The sequence below is a fragment of the Bombina bombina genome, chromosome 6 (assembly GCF_027579735.1).
Source record: "Bombina bombina isolate aBomBom1 chromosome 6, aBomBom1.pri, whole genome shotgun sequence".
In the NCBI taxonomy this organism is placed as follows: domain Eukaryota; kingdom Metazoa; phylum Chordata; class Amphibia; order Anura; family Bombinatoridae; genus Bombina; species Bombina bombina.
Window position 1 is genome coordinate 1,097,922,735 of NC_069504.1, and position 18,322 is coordinate 1,097,941,056.

The following is an 18,322-nucleotide window of genomic DNA, read 5'->3' on the forward strand; positions in this document are numbered from 1 at the left end:
AAAATAGCGCTCCACTTGTAATCTATCCCTTAATTGGAAATAATCTTGTTAAAAGATTGTTCCTTATCCCCAATAAACATATGACTGGATGCATGACAGTGCTGGGATACAGGCATGAGTCAATGCAGTGACACCGGGGCCCGAGAGCTGGAGGGGGCCCATAACAGTCAGCCTATACATAGGCGTATGCAGAATGTGTACCATCCTAATGCAGGGGAGACTTTTAGAAGTGCAAGTTGCAGGTCCATCTATCTCTCCTTAAAATCATTATATGGAGCAGAATGTATTTTATTACTTTATTTATGGGCCCCAAAAATTCTTGCACCAGGGCCCTCTGTTGAGTAGGTGCGCTACTGATGAGCAGGACATAGCCACTGAGCTAATTAGGAGAGGCATGTCATGTAGTACTTAATACTAAGTTGTACACCACTCGAGAGCTGTAAAATGGGATAAAACACATCTGTCCCTTTAAGTGCATGGTAGCAAAATATTTCTCATATTCTCATAACCTGTTTGATTAAACACAATGCTCTTTAAACCCTATCCAAAGCTACTCTATTACATATCTGCAATCCCAAGCATAATTCAATCACATTGTAACAGAAAACACTCTTGGCTTTAATATGGAATTACAATAAGGGATGACAGTAATGTTGTAATGTGAAACATAAATATATAGGCAAACATAAACTGATTATTCAGATCACCAGCGCATGCAATTATAAACAACTTTCCAAATGACTTCTATTGTAAAATGTGCATTGTTCACTTTGTATCCTTTGTTGAAAAGCATACCTAGGTAGGCTCAGGAGCAGCAGTGCAATAATGGGAGCTAGCTGGCTGGACAAATATATCTCTTGTTATTGGCTCATCAGATGTTTTCAGAAAGCTCCTCCCATTAGTGCATTACTGTTCCAGAAATTTGATTATAGAAGTAAATTGGAAACTAGACTTGTGCATGATCAAAAAATTTGTTTAGTTTCGGATCGATTCGGATTTTTTTGAATTTCGGTTTGTATCGATACGAATTCGGAAAAATTAGAATGAATTCGTTTCGGATTCATTCGTATTCGAATAAATTCGGCTGGGTTCGATTTGGTTCGGTTCAGAAATTCTGAATTTCGGTATGTGTTAGGTGGGATATGCTGTGTATTAGACTAGTATTATGTACTGTATATTAGGTGTAACCCATAGCAGAGTGATATAACCTAATATACTGTATAATACTACTGTAATCCATGGCCATCCGAATCAACCGAATAAATCCGAGCTAATTCGGATTTATTCGGTAGATTCGGCACTATTTCGATTCGGAAATTCGAATCGATCCGAATCCCCGAATTTAACGAATTCGGATGAATTTCCGAATCGATCCGAAACGAATCGCACATTTCTATTGGAAACTTATTTAAAATTGCATGCTCTATTGGAATCATAAAAGTTTAACTTTGACTTTACTGTTTCCTTAACCCCTTAACGCCCGAGGACGTGCAGGGTACGTCCTCTAAAGGATGTCAGTTAACGACCAAGGACGTACCCTGCACGTCCTCGGTGTGGAAAGCAGCTGGAAGCGATCCTGCTCGCTTCCAGCTGCTTTCCGGTTATTGCAGCGATGCCTCGATATCGAGGCATCCTGCAATAACACTGTCTGGCCATCCGATGCAGAGAGAGCCACTCTGTGGCCCTCTCTGCACCGGACATCGATGGCCGGTATCGTTGGTGGGTGGGAGCCGACTTGGGAGGCGGGTGGGCGGCCATCGGTGAGTTGCGTAAGGTGGAGGGGGGCGGGATCGGAAGCGGAGCCGACGGGGACGCGCACGGGCGCGCGCGCGTGCACGGGGGGTGGCGGGCGGGCGCGTGCACGGGGCGGGAGCGGGTGGGAACCGCTACACTACAGAAAAAAAGTTAAAGAAAAGTAAAAAAAAAATTAAATAAACGTTTTTTTTTTTTAACCATCTAAGGGATCTGGAAGGGGTGGGGGGTTGGTCTTGGGGGGGGGGGAAGCTACACTACAGAAAAGGGACATTTTTTATTTAAAAAAAGCATTTTTTTCACTAAACTGGGTACTGGCAGACAGCTGCCAGTACCCAAGATGGCGCACATTAAGTCAGAGGGGGAGGGTTAGAGAGCTGTTTAGTGGGGGATCAGTGAGGTTGGGGGCTAAGGGGGATCCCTACACAGAAGCATATGTAAATATGCTAACAAAAAATGCACAAAAAAGCCCAAATATACCTTTTATTTTAGTACTGGCAGAGTTTCTGCCAGTACTTAAGATGGCGGGGACATTTGTGGGGTAGGGGAGGGAAGAGAGATGTTTGGGAGGGATCAGGGGGTCTGATGTTTCAGGTGGGAGGCTGATCTTTACACTAAAGCTAAAATTAACCCTGCAAGCTCCCTACAAGCTACCTAATTAACCCCTTCACTGCTAGCCATAATACACGTGTGATGCGCAGCGCCATTTAGCAGCATTCTAATTACCAAAAAGCAACTCCAAAGTCATATATGTCTGCTATTTCTGAACAAAGGGGATCCCAGAGAAGCATTTACAACCATTTGTGCCATAATTGCACAAGCTGTTTGTAAATTATTTCAGTGAGAAACCTAAAATTGTGAAAAATTTTACGTTTTTTTTAATTTGATCGCATTTGGCGGTGAAATGGTGGCATGAAATATACCAAAATGGGCCTAGATCAATACTTGGGGTTGTCTACTACACTACACTAAAGCTAAAATTACCCCAAAAAGCTCCTTACATGCTCCCTAATTAACCCCTTCACTGCTGGGCATAATACACGTGTGGTGCGCAGTGGCATTTAGCGGCCTTCTAATTACCAAAAAGCAATGCCAAAGCCATATATGTCTGCTATTTCTGAACAAAGGGGATCCCAGAGAAGAATTTACAACCATTTATGCCATAATTGCACAAGCAGTTTGTAAATAATTTCAGTGAGAAACTGAAAGTTTGTGAAAAAATTTGTGAAAAAGTGAACAATTTTTTGTATTTGATTGCATTTGGCGGTGAAATGGTGGCATGAAATATACCAAAATGGGCCTAGATCAATAATTTGGGATGTCTTCTAAAAAAAAATATATACATGTCAATGGATATTCAGGGATTCCTGAAAGATATTAGTGTTCTAATGTAACTAGCGTTAATTTTGAAAAAAAATGGTTTGAAAATAGCAAAGTGCTACTTGTATTTATGGCCCTATAAGTTACAAAAAAAGCAAAGAAGATGTAAACATTGGGTATTTCTAAACTCAGGACAAAATTTAGAAACAATTTAGCATGGGTGTTTTTTGGTGGTTGTAGATATGTAACAGATTTTGGGGTTCAAAGTTAGAAAAAGTGTGTTTTTTTCCATTTTTCCTCATATTTTATAATTTTTTTTATAGTAAATGATAAGATATGATGAAAATAATGGTATTTTTAGAAAGTCCATTTAATGGCGAGAAAAACGGTATATAATATGTGTGGGTACAGTAAATGAGTAAGAGGAAAATTTCAGCTAAACACAAACACCGCAGAAATGTAAAAATAGCCTTGGTCCCAAACGGACAGAAAATGGAAAAGTGCTCTGGTCACTAAGGGGTTAAAGAGACATCAAAGTGCAAAAAGACACATTTGAACTTGATTTATTAATCCATGGCGGAGAGGGATGTACACATTCGCCCCTGTCGGCCCCAGCTCTCCTCTGGTGGGCAGCAATCCATTGCAAGAATTTAACATTGCACGCGAGCGCTCCTTTGCACTCACGTGCAACACTGCCCCCTGCCCTCGCAGAGCCAATCATGTGTGGGCAGGAGCTGTCAATCTACCTGGTCGGACGAGACTGGGGAGATTTAAATTATCCACCTAAGAGAGCCTATGTAAGTGTGAAAGAGAAGTGCTGCTCTAGTACTGTAAAATGTCTTTAAAGGGACAGTCAACACCAGAATTTTTGTTATTTTAAAATATAGATTATCCCTTAATCACCCATTCCCCAGTTTTGCATAACCAACACAGTTATAATAATACACGTTTAGCCTCTGATTACCTTGTATCTAAGCCTCTGCACACGGCCCCCTTATTTCAGTTCTTTTGACAGACTTGTATTTTAGCCAATCAGTGCTCACTCCTTGGTAAATTCACGTGCATGAGCTCAATGTTATTTATATGAAACACATGAACTAATGCCCTCTAGTGGTGAAAAACTGTCAAAATGCATTTAGATTAGAGGCGGCCTTTAAGGTCTAAGAAATTAGCATATGAACCTCCTAGATTAGCTTTCAACTAAGAATACCAAAGGAACAAAGCAAAATTGGTGATAAAAGTAAATTGGAACGCTGTATAAAATTGCATGCCCTATTTGAATCATGAAAGTTTTTATTAGACTTGACTGTCCCTTTAATATCTAAGTGAGATCAAATCTTATACACATTCCCATGGGAACAGGGCCCTCAATTCCTCCTGTATGTGTTTGTAAAATTATATCATTGTCTTATCTAAATGAAAAGTACTCATGGACAGCGCTGCGGAATATGTTGGTGCTTTATAAATAAAGTATAATAATAATATTAATGCCCATTAAATGCTCACTTATAGCACTACAAAATAAAATGTTTAGAAACAATGCTATGGGTAAAACTGAGTTTAAAGAAATGCTACAAATGTAAACAATTCATATAAAATTATAGTGTGAACAGGATGTAAAATATCTGAGCAAGAAATGTGAACCAAACTAAAAACACCCCTTATATGAATTCACACCAATTTATGTAGGATGATAAAGGTCTCTACCTTTAATGGCAATTAATTGTTTGTGTCCCTCAACAGGATTATTCAAGGTTTACAACTATTTAATTGCTAACGTTAAAAAGACTTAAAGGGACAGTACACAACAATTTCCATATAACTGCATGTAATAGACACTACTATAAAGCAGAATATGCACAGATACTGATTTAAAAATCCAGTAAAAAAACTTTTAAAAAAATTACTTAGAAGCTCCCAGTTTAGCACTGTTGATAAGGTTAGGCTGGGACACCCAGTGAAAGGGGCTGGTAAAACAATAAAAGCAGACCCCCCTCCCTCCTCCCCTGCATATGAAAAGACAGATAACATAAATAGGAGCCAGCAGGAATCTGTATACATCAGTATACATCTGACACTGTGGGGCTTGGTTAGGAGTCTGAAAATCATCACAATGTTATTAAAAAAATAAGCAAAACTATACATTGTAACAAAAACACTCCCAGATGGACTATATAAACGGATCATCTACAAAATATGTATGTAAAGAAAAATCTAGTGTACAATGTCCCATTAAAGGGAAGGAATGTCAAAATTAAAATGTGCATGGGGGCATTTCAATTTTAAATAGAAACACTTTTGCAATATACTGTACTGTGCAAAAGTTTTAGGCAGGGGTAAAAGAATGTGGTAGTACAAATGCTTTTAAATTATTTTATCAATTAACAAATGCAAATTGAGTGCATAAATCAAATCAATATTTGCTGTGATCATTGTTTGCCTTCAAAATAAAATCAATTCTTCTAGTTACACTTGCACACAGTACTCGGCAAACATCTTCAAAATAGGATCAATTCTTCTAGTTACACTTGCACACAGTACTCGGCAAACATCTACAAAATAGGATCAATTCTTCTAGTTACACTTGCACACAGTACTCGGCAAACATCTACAAAATAGGATCAATTCTTCTGGTTACACTTGCACACAGTACTCGGCAAACATCTACAAAATAGGATCAATTCTTCTAGTTACACTTGCACACAGTACTCAGCAAACATCTTCAAAATAGGATCAATTCTTCTAGTTACACTTGCACACAGTACTCGGCAAACATCTACAAAATAGAATCAATTCTTCTAGTTACACTTGCACACAGTACTCGGCAAACATCTACAAAATAGGATCAATTCTTCTAGTTACACTTGCACACAGTACTCGGCAAACATCTACAAAATAGGATCAATTCTTCTAGTTACACTTGCACACAGTACTCAGCAAACATCTACAAAATAGGATCAATTCTTCTAGTTACACTTGCACACAGTACTCAGCAAACATCTACAAAATAGGATCAATTCTTCTAGTTACACTTGCACACAGTACTCGGCAAACATCTTCAAAATAGGATCAATTCTTCTAGTTACACTTGCACACAGTACTCGGCAAACATCTTCAAAATATAATGAATCCTTCTGGTTACACTTGCACACAGTACTCGGCAAACATCTTCAAAATAGAATCAATTCTTCTAGTTACACTTGCACACAGTACTCGGCAAACATCTTCAAAATAGAATCAATTCTTCTAGTTACACTTGCACACAGTACTCGGCAAACATCTACAAAATAGGATCAATTCTTCTAGTTACACTTGCACACAGTACTCGGCAAACATCTTCAAAATAGAATCAATTCTTCTGGTTACACTTGCACACAGTACTCGGCAAACATCTACAAAATAGGATCAATTCTTCTAGTTACACTTGCACACAGTACTCGGCAAACATCTTCAAAATAGAATCAATTCTTCTGGTTACACTTGCACACAGTACTCGGCAAACATCTTCAAAATAAAATCAATTCTTCTAGTTACACTTGCACACAGTACTCGGCAAACATCTTCAAAATAGAATCAATTCTTCTAGTTACACTTGCACACAGTACTCGGCAAACATCTTCAAAATAGGATCAATTCTTCTAGTTACACTTGCACACAGTACTCGGCAAACATCTTCAAAATAGGATCAATTCTTCTAGTTACACTTGCACACAGTACTCGGCAAACATCTTCAAAATATAATGAATTCTTCTAGTTACACTTGCACACAGTACTCGGCAAACATCTTCAAAATAAAATCAATTCTTCTAGTTACACTTGCACACAGTACTCGGCAAACATCTTCAAAATAGAATCAATTCTTCTAGTTACACTTGCACACAGTACTCGGCAAACATCTTCAAAATAGGATCAATTCTTCTAGTTACACTTGCACACAGTACTCGGCAAACATCTTCAAAATAGGATCAATTCTTCTAGTTACACTTGCACACAGTACTCGGCAAACATCTTCAAAATATAATGAATTCTTCTAGTTACACTTGCACACAGTACTCGGCAAACATCTTCAAAATAGGATCAATTCTTCTAGTTACACTTGCACACAGTACTCGGCAAACATCTTCAAAATAGGATCAATTCTTCTAGTTACACTTGCACACAGTACTCGGCAAACATCTTCAAAATAGGATCAATTCTTCTAGTTACACTTGCACACAGTACTCGGCAAACATCTTCAAAATATAATGAATTCTTCTAGTTACACTTGCACACAGTACTCGGCAAACATCTTCAAAATAGGATCAATTCTTCTAGTTACACTTGCACACAGTACTCGGCAAACATCTTCAAAATATAATGAATTCTTCTGGTTACACTTGCACACAGTACTCGGCAAACATCTTCAAAATAGAATCAATTCTTCTGGTTACACTTGCACACAGTACTCGGCAAACATCTTCAAAATATAATGAATTCTTCTGGTTACACTTGCACACAGTACTCGGCAAACATCTTCAAAATAGAATCAATTCTTCTGGTTACACTTGCACACAGTACTCGGCAAACATCTTCAAAATAGAATCAATTCTTCTGGTTACACTTGCACACAGTACTCGGCAAACATCTTCAAAATAGGATCAATTCTTCTAGTTACACTTGCACACAGTACTCGGCAAACATCTTCAAAATAGGATCAATTCTTCTAGTTACACTTGCACACAGTACTCGGCAAACATCTTCAAAATAGGATCAATTCTTCTAGTTACACTTGCACACAGTACTCGGCAAACATCTTGGATAACTCACCACAGTTCTGTGGATTTAGGCAGCCTCAGTTGCTTCTGTATCTTCATGTAATCCAAGAGAGACTTGATGACATTGAGATCAGGGCTCTTTGGGGGCCATACCATCACTTCCAGAACTCCTTGTTCTTCTTTGTGCTGAGGATAGTTCTTAATGACTTTGGCTGTATGTTTGGGTTGTTGTTATGCTGAAGAATAAATTTGGGACCTATAAGATGCCTCTCTGATAGTACTGTATGATAGATAAGTATCTGCCTGTATTTCTCAGCAATGAGGAGACTATTCATTCTTACTAAATCTCGAACGTTATTTGCAGAAATGCAGCTCTAAACTTGCAAGGAACCTCCACCATGCTTCACTATTGCCTGCAGACACTCATTCTTGCACCACTCTCCAGCCCTTCTGTGAACAAACTGCCTTGCGGCAACAGCCGCATATTTTACATTTTGACTCATCAGTCCATAGCACATGATGCCATTTTTCTGTGCCCAGTTCCAGTGACTTATGTATAGTTGAGTTGCTTGGTCTTGTCTCTATGTCAGGGGTATGGCTTTTTGGCCGCAAGTCTTTTATGAAAGCCACTTCTGACCAGAATTCTCTGGACAGAAGATGGGTCTGTCAGGGTCCTACTGTTTTCTACCAATTCTGAGCTGATGGCACTGTTGGTCATCTTCCGATTACAAAGAACAGTAATTATGATGCGTCTTTCATCTGCTGCACTGTTTCCTTGGCCAACCACTGCGTCTATGGTCCTCAATGTTGTGGATTTCTTTGTCTTTCTTCAGAAAAGCTCGAGCAGCATATCTGGAAACCCCTATCAGCCTTGATATTTTTGTCTGGGAGAGACCTTACTGATGCAGTATAACCATCTTGTGTCTTTTTGCTGTGCTCAGTCTTGCTATGGTGAATTAATTTTGACATTAAACTGTCTTCAGCATCCTCAACTTGTTAGCTGAGTTTGGCTGTTCCAACCTACATATTAAATTGGTGATCATTAGAACCTATATGGTATAATTGTGTAATCATGCACCTGAGTATATGCCTACAAAATCCCTGACTTTGTGCAATTGTACCTAGAAGAATTGATCCTGTTTTGAAGGCAATGGGTGGTCACACCAGATATTGGGCAAGATTACATATGTGACGTCGCCCACAAAAGCCGGCAATGCTGGTTTTTACGCGGTTTTGGTATCACATATACAGCGCCATCATATAAATGCGCTGTGTATATTTCACCCGTTGCCCACAATTTTTACTCCCATAAACTATAACTATAATCCTATTTGAACAGCCAATAGGATTTCAGTAGCTCTCATCCTATTGGCTGATTTGAATTTTACGAATCAAATTAGCCAATAGAAATGCAAGGGATGCCATATTCAGTGTACGGTGGCGATTCTATGAAGAGGATCCTCCACGCTCCATGGTCGCCGGTTCTGCACATCTCCGCTCCGGGTTGGTCCTGGATGAAGAAGGAAGAGGTCCCGCTTCGAAGAAGATGTTGGCCAGCTTGGAACAGGACCTTCTCCGCTGGACTTCAGGAATGGTGAGTACCTATTTGGGGGGTTAGACTTAGGCTTATTATTTTTCGGGGGGGGGTTTGATTAGGGTATTATTGGGTACTCTTAAAAGAGCTGAATGCCCTTTTAAGGACAATGCCCTTACAAATGCCCCTTTAGTGTTAGTTTTAGTGTTATTTTTTTTATTTTGGGAGGTTTGATGGGTGGGGGGTTTTACTGTTAGAGGGGGAATTTAGCATTTTTTAAGGAAAAGAGCTGTTTAATTTAGGGTAATGCCCTACAAAATGCCCTTTTAAGGGATATTGGTAGTTTATTATTAGATGGGGGGGGGGGCTTTTTTTATTTCATAGGGATTAGGTTTTATTTTTTTATTTTTGATAACTTGGTTTATTATTTTATGTAATGTTAGACTTTTTTATTTTTTGTAATCTTAGATTAAATTTTTTATTTTTAAGTAATGTTATTTTTTTTATTTTGTGTTATTTTAGGGGGTGTTAAATGAGGGAACTTGGTAATTTAGTTGTTTGCGTTGTGGGGGGTTGGCGGATTAGGGATTAATAGTTTTGTTAGGATTATTGCATTGTGTGGGTTTGGCGGATTAGGGGTTAATAGATTTATAAGGTTTGTTGCGATGTGGGTTAATGGTGGATTAGGGGTTAATAGTTTTAATAGGGACTTTGCGATGTGGGTGAATGACGGATTAGGGGTTAATAGTTTAAATTAGGCATATTGCATTGTGGGGGGTTGTCGGTTTCGGGGTTAATGCTTTTATTATTAGTTCCGATGTGGGTTTGATGGCGGATATAGGGGTTTTACGTGTCGGATTTATTTTTGGGAGGCGGGTTAGATGTTTACAGGAGATTTGACATTTTTTTTTATTTTCTTAGGCACCGGCAGTTTCTAAAGTGCCGTAAGTCACTGGCGACTCCAGAAATTTGTATTTACGCTCATTTCTAGACATCGCTAGTTTATCCGACTTACGGCACTTTATGAACTGCCGGCGGGGTTTATGTGATACACTGATGTGCGAGGTGAAAATACGGGCGGCGCGGGTTTCAGCAGTTTTGCTGAAGCTTGTGCCGCATATGTAATCTCGCCCATTGATTTGATTTAGATTTTTCTTGCTTAGTATTTTGGGGCTGGACTAACCATGTTGTTAGGTGGGGATAAGACTGATATATACACATTAGGAAAGTTCTTCTCTGAGAAACACACAATTGGGCTAAAAGAAGCTACTCCCAAATGATAAATGGGCCATAGAAGAAGCCACTGGGCTGTTGTTCGTTCCTGGCTCACTGCTTCTCTCTCTGTATGTATTTGTATTATGACCTTGTGGAAAATCTCCCTAAGGGTGATGGGGGAAACAAGACATGGACTCCTTCTAGAGGAACATGACTGCCCCTCACTGATGGGGCCCCAAAAAGGCTGCCTCCGGTTGTCATTTTCCTTGTTCAACTGAGAATTGCCTGGTATTTCAAGGCTGGACTGACCTTGCTAGGTGGGATCAGAATAGAATAAGCCACTGGGCTGTTTGTTTGTTCCTGGCAGACGGCTTCTCTTTCTGTATGTATTAGTTTTGATAAAAGATAAACTATTAACATTACTGTTTTTTAAAGCATTCTGCTTCTAGTAGAATTGTATTACTGTTTTTCTATGCACAGAAACTGTGAGTGTCCCACGCACCAGAAATCACCACATCTTCCAGAGAGCTTAGGGAACTTGTATTGCCTCAGTGAAGACTTAATTTGTGTCATACAAGCCCCTGCCCCATACGCATATGTGAGTATACCACTTAATTACAGTAATAACTAAAAATATGTTTGCAAATCAAAGTATATTTGCAAAAAAAAGCTTCTTTACAAAATTGAAACGCACCCAAGCACATTTTACTGTTGACCTTTCTATACCTTTAAAAGGCACCAACCATGTTTGAAAATTCCCTGAACAGACGGCTGCATTTGTTTTTCAATGGTGGAACTCCTCCTACAATTTGCCTTATTTAAAGGAGCCAGTTTGGTCTTGTTAACAGCATAGACAAGGCACACCGTGGTCAGTAAGTTGAGGCTATCCTGGGAGAGGTGACATTGGTTTTATAGAAAAGCTAAAAAATTTTACAAAATTTGACTCGAGTCATTTAAGTTTCTTTACCAGTAAAGTTAATTAGTGTACATCAAAGGATATAAAGGGGGCACTCCCCATGCAGGATAAATAATATTATAGGATACAATGGATGAACAAGAAGCTACAAAATTTTGGAACCCTGACAAACTAAACATATGCGATTTTTGATGGAGAACACAGCAATGGGTTTTCCGCGATTACCATAGGTTGAACTCACAGTCACTTTTTTTAAGCTTTAAACCTATCAAATAACCATCATAACATTTTTATTAGATATTCAAACTAAACTAAGACTTGAGTGAGTTTAGAGGCCAAACAGACAAATGTAAAAGAAGTTGATAAAACTGGTAAAAGAAAAAAACGTTAACTGTTTAATTTGGAGAAATAAAATTGAGGTGAAGAATGTGATTAAAAAAAGGAGTGGATGAAACGAAAGCCTTAAATGAAAAAAAAAAAAAAATGACCCTCTAAACAAAAATAGAACATTTGCTCAACCATTGCTACTGAAGGAACACAGCATATCTGTGATCAATGTGTTTTTCATTGTTAAAAACTAATTCTGCTAAAGCAACACCACAATTGTAGACAGAGAAGCTAAGAATGTAATGGTTTTGAGACCTCTGAAGATAGCTTGGGAGGATATAATCTGTATTGTCATCAGGATGGGGAGGTTCAAAAATACAAGAATAAAGACCTAGATGACAAAACAGTCACATCTTGTCCCCATGTAGCTATGTCTTTGCCATTGACTGACATTAACACTTTAAAGCCATGTGGAAATAAAATGTAGGGAATAAATAAAGTGCAACTTTAAAATTATCTTAAGCTGGCTGGAAATTATATCTGTTTCTATAAATGTACCCAACTCATTTAAAGGATATAAAACCCAAAACGTCTACTTTTTACTTCTATTAACAAATTTGCTTTCTGTATTGAAGAGATACCTAGGTAGGAATCAGGAGTACTATATGGCAGGACATATTGCTGCCGTCTAGTGCTCTTTCAAATAGATAACTTTCTTGCAAAACTGCTGCCATCTAGTGCTCTAGAAATGGGCTGGCTCCTAAGCATACAAACCTGCTTGTCAACAAAAGTTACCTAGAATACAAAGACAAATTGCTAAAAGAAGAATTAGAAAGTATTTTGAAATCACATGCTCTGTATGAATCATGAAAGAGACACTTTGGGTTTCATGTGCCTTTAATTTCCATACATAAAATGTCATATTACAACTTTTAGCATCCGGTACCATCACAATACTTCCAATAATAGAACAAAAGGAAGCAACTGCAACATAAATATGCTCTTTACTAAGGGGGTGGAACAATATTTATTGGTGGATATGCTGTGAGGAGGCTCTCTTTTAGAAAACTTGGGTCTCTGGTGAAAATTGGTGGCTGTGTATTTTATAAAGCGCCAGCTAAAGTACCATGTTATTTATATCTGGTTGCAAAAGACAACAGATGTAAAATAGTGAACCATTTAAACCCTGGTTTCTCAACAGCCGGGCCGGGGCCCAGTACCGGGCCATAATGGCCCTGCTGGTGGGCCCCGAACTGACTTGCCCCTCACTGCATGCTCTGACTGGCCTACTGCTCCACACATAAGGAATACCAGGCAGACTTGTCAGAGTGCCATTGCACATGCCTGTGTGCACTGTGCACATGTAGCAGCATTTCAGTGGTAGGACAAGGAGAAGATGGGGCTGGCCCTAGACACTGCAGGTAAGTAACTTATATCATTTAACTGACACCAATGAAAAAATATATTTTGTTACCCCACTGACAAATATATATATATACTTAAAAAAATGAAACTACCGGGCCTTGGATACATCTGGTTAAATGGATACCGGGCTTTGAGGTCACTTGGGTTGAGAACTTCTTATTTAAACTGTCTTGAGTTGGGGGGGTTTTCGGTTCGAAATGGCTTGATTTTATCATATTACCATAGCGCTGTGGAGTCTGTTGGCGCTCTACAAATACCTGATAATAATAATAACAACAATACCACCAAACTGTAAATAGACTCTATAGCAGTGTGACACATTACTTGGAGTGTTGTCTCCGTTATAGAAACGTATTCTCCCACTATGAAAACTGAGTTGACCTATGACCTAATGGCACAAGTCTCCCCCTCTGTACCCACAAACCCTCAGAGATCATCATTAAAGGGACACAAAACCCCTTGCAGTTACATTTTCTGTTATCTTGCCATAAATTAACATTTCCACCAAGTACAGATATTTTCAAAACAAATTAATACTGTATTTGTTGCTATTGTTTTTGTATAACCAAACTCCATCTGCATTAACTTGCTTTATTTGGAGGAGACAATTTTTTCTCATAATAATTTATTTTCCTTCCAGATGTTTTTAGCTATCCTTAAAGGAACACTGAGATTGTACTATAAAATGTTGAATTATGTGTAGTAACAACATTTTGCAAGATTTTCCTTTAATTGAATTCTGAAAAGAGGGGGCTTTCCAATTCCTGGTAAAATTGCAGACCCCAGACTTAACACTGTTATATTCTGTAGGGCACTGGTTGCACCCTTATTGACCCATTTATAACTGTCCCTGATTGGCTTCAGTAGAGAAGGAAGCCTAGGTTACAATATGGCGTCACCCACTGGTTTATGGCTATTAAAATTTTACATTTATTTTTTCAATATTTAAGTAGTTATTATAATTTTTAAAAATACATCTGCATATTATTCTCAAGCAAATGCTTGCTTTAAATACATTATTCTGTCTAGCATGTATTTAGTGTTTAACCCCTTAACGATGGTGATGTTTCCTGTATGGCGACCATCTCTAGGGCTTCCAGGGCTGCGGGAGCACAAGTATCATCGATAGAAGCAAAGCCTCACTGCCTAATGCATGTAGAAAGAGTGGGGTTTCACTGAAGTCGGTGAGACCCGTGCTCCCACTGCTCTAGAAGAGATAAAGATGACCAATGTACAGGGCACGTCAGCTGTTGTAAAGGGTTAAATGTTCCATTAGGGTAAGATGTGTTATAGTAACAGAGATTATAATGTCACAGTGAGAAAATATATGTATAAGGAGCATATATACGTGGGTGTGTGTGTATATATATATATATATATATATCATTGAAATTCCAGTTCTGTTAATTAAAAGGGACATGAAACCCAAAATGTTTCCTTTGTGTCTCCGACAGAGGGGCTTATTTATCATATGTCTGACATCGCTGAATACGGAGAGCAATACGCGCTCCGTATTCAGCATTGCACAAGCAGCACTGGTGCAACGCCACCGCCAGCAGGGGGTGTCAATCAACCCGATCGTACTCAATCGGGTTGATTTCCGGCGATTCCTGTCCACCTCATCAGAGCAGGCAGACAAGGTTATGGAGCAGCGGTCTTTAGACTTGTGATAACTTGTGTTTCTGGCGAGTCTGAAGACTCGCCAGAAACACGGGCCCACAAGCTCCTTACGGTGCTTGATAAATGGGCCCCAGAGTGTACAGTTTAAAAAAAAAGTTTCTAGTTTACTTCTATTATCAAATTGACTTGTTCTCATGGTATTGTTTGTTGAAGAGAACACAGCATGCACAGGTCTAGATATCTACTCTGAAGCAAACACTTCTGTCATCTATTACCCTTACAAATGAGCATGCCCAATAAAGAATACCAAGAGAACAAAGTACATTTAATAATAAAGGTAAATAAACTGTTAGCTTTCTCTGAATCATGAAAGCAAACAAATTTTGGTTTCATGTCTCTTTAATATGTTTATCCTTCCATATTCTTTCACCCCACACACTTCCCCTAAGACATATGTTGCAGCCTGAGCAGCACACACTATACTCTATAACATTATATCATTGCTTTCAGCCTAGCAATACATCCTCTTTATGATTTTACTTTTTTATCTATGTTGCTTCTCAAACACCATGAGCCGCCCAGTAAGGTCACCATTATCACGTGACAAAAACTAACCAATCACGCTGTTCTGATCCTTCTCACTATGGCTGACTGTGCAAAGCTGTTGTTTGGCACCCTATTCGCCACCAATAATTAAATAGAAGAAAAAGATTTAAGACAATTGAATACTATGTCAATATATCTTCCAAAATATTCCTGGTATAAGCACTGAATACCAACCATGTGGCATCCATGGTAGCAGGTCCGTCTACAGTACTTTACTTTTATTTATATATGTAATAAAACACATTTACACACAAGCCATGCTATGATTTATTTTACAGGCTAGCTACAAAACAGAGACAATGCATTAAATAATAATTAAAAGCTGAATGCAAACATTAGGGTCAAACCAGAACATATTTTTTAAAATAAGGAAGAAAATTGGTTATCATCGTTTACCATCAATTATCAAAAGAAAATTCCCAACAACCAATCAAATAAATGCTGCAATACTCACAGCCACCCATGAGTCTTGTTGCAATGTTACCCTTACATTCCTGCAAGGGATCGGCTTGTAATACTTTGTAAAAGAAACAGACAGAAACCCTTAGTACATGTGCTCAGTTAACTGTACTCAGACAAATAACAGCAACATACTATATAAAACATAAGCTTGTAACGTAGGAAATGCTACATTTTGCAAAGCTGCAACCGCAGGAAATATGCAAGAGTATTTCAAAACACAGAGGAAATGACTCCCTGGGTTATTTCTTTTCAGGGATATTTTTTTAATCTTCTACCTTTATGTTTATTATGAAGTCAGATGACAGTAAAGTTCAAAAGCAACTTTCAAATTCATAGTCAAGATAATTATTAAAAGTGCAGGGAAACAAACATTTTAAACCACATCATTCACAATTTCATATCTTGTGGTTTGCTAATTACACAATTTTAGATTTTGTTTTAAAAATTGTACAGTAATGGACTTTTAAAATCCACGTCTCAGACAAGGGTATCATTCACAGCTCATAATCAGCCTAGATGTAAGAACAGATGAAGAACATTTTGGTTCGTTATTACACTGTTTATGAACTAAAAACACTTAACTAATTACAAGTTATTGATCAGAACCTTTTCTAACGTGCATCTAAACACATGTTATGCCCCAACTTATTGCTGTCAAGCATGTATGTACCCTAAAAATATATGTGTAAAAACACTACCAGAGCTATTATAGCTGTATATAAATATATATGAATACGAGATAAGTTTGTTAAAAATTCTGGAGCCAGACAAAAAAAAAATTCAGCCAGAAATGTCATGGACAGATGCGCACACACAAACAAACACACGCAAGCACACAAATATGTGCACAAAAAAACATGCGCACACAAAGAAACACACACACACACAAACGCACATAAACACACACACCTATATATAGGGCCCCAGTTTGGGGCATTAGCATTTCAGGCTTGAGGGAAAATGCTAGTTAGTAGATGCAGTCTTAAGACCACAGGTACCCTCAAGTGTGGCGGAGTTAAATCATCCCGATCTTATCAGGATGATTGGCAGCATGGAGTGGCATTCCACAAGCAGTCGCTTGAGCAATGATAAATATGGGCAGCAGCTTGCTGCAATGCTGGGAATTAATCTTCCTCCAATCGTTGCATGTCCCCTTTGGCGTCCAGCTAGTGGGGCCACACGACAATTGGAGGAAGCCGGATTCATCATCGCTGTGCTAACTACAGCAGGAGATGCGGGACAGAGGAGCGCCGGTCTGTTTTCTTCTTTTAACCCTTTGAGTGCTAACGACAGCTCTGAGCCGTCTCAGAGTTCCCCACTCTGGTGCCAAAGACGGCTCAGAGCCGTCGCTAGCACTCTCTCACCTTGAGGGAGATCTGGGGGCTCCTACCTACTCCTACCCCGACAATCGGGCCTGCATAGTGATAGGCATCGCTGGGGCTTCATGTTTTGCGTGGTGACGTCACAGCGCAACTTTATTAAAAATTTACAATACAAAGTATAGGGAATGGGGGCATGCTGCTTAGACACCTGTATCTCAGTCATCTAAGCAGCTATAGACCCCCAAGACCCACCGTTGGAAAGGTAATTGCCTAACCTTTCCAATGGTGTAAGTCTTGGGGATGCAGGGGAAAGTGCTTAACACTCAAAGGGTTAAAGAAAGGTGAGTATTTTAAAAAAGAAGCTTCATTGTAAAGTTTAATGAATGAAAGTGAAGAGTATTTTTAGATAATGGGCACTTATTCATTAAACTTTACATTCACTTTAATCTAAGGTAAGACTTTAAGATGACTAAAGTGTAGACTGTCCCTTTAATTACTCCATTACAAACAACCTGCACATATTGTTGTTTCATAAGTAAATATTTGGTACAGGGCAGTTAAAGCAGTGTTTTTGTACATTGGTTCTGCTAGATAAACAGGCAGGGGTAGTGCTAGCAGGATCGTGTTTTGCTGTAGGGCCATGTTTCTGAGTGTGTTTGTAATACATTTTTGTCAACTTGAACAGTAAATACAGTTAAATACAATTAAATTAAATGAATTAACAGTAACTTATTTTTAACTAAAAAGCACAAGTTTGAGTATTCTATACTGTGGTTCATGGATTATTAGGGTGACCATATTTGGCAATATGGTCACCCTATGGATAAACCCCCCATGTGACAGGTGTTCCATATGAAAAAAAAGTTTGGGTTCTACAGATCACTCTTTCCATACCTTTAGCACCACTGGCTGAAGCACACGCTGTGCAGAATACCTTAAATGTATGTTTATAAATTATTTAAGACTATCGAATAAAAATGGGATTTCTCAGCTAAGTAAAGGTAATGTATATACAGTAAACTCCCAGTTAACCGGCACCCATGGCGATTGGTATATTCCGGATAACTGT

General features: G+C 38.6%; 1 protein-coding gene across 2 annotated transcripts in view; it reads right to left on the reverse strand.

Annotated features, from left to right (window-relative positions):
- FGD4 (FYVE, RhoGEF and PH domain containing 4) overlaps positions 1-18,322 on the reverse strand; it is a 374,120-nt gene that overhangs the window by 254,810 nt on the left and 100,988 nt on the right. Inside the window, exon 1 of one of the 2 annotated variants that reach the window (XM_053719020.1) lies at positions 15,924-15,978. The exons of the other annotated variant lie outside the window; for it this stretch is intronic. Coding sequence (XP_053574995.1) covers positions 15,924-15,933 — 10 coding nt within the window. The 5' untranslated portion in view covers positions 15,934-15,978. Of the gene's footprint in view, positions 1-15,923; positions 15,979-18,322 lie in introns of those variants that run through there. 2 annotated transcript variants of the gene reach the window in all.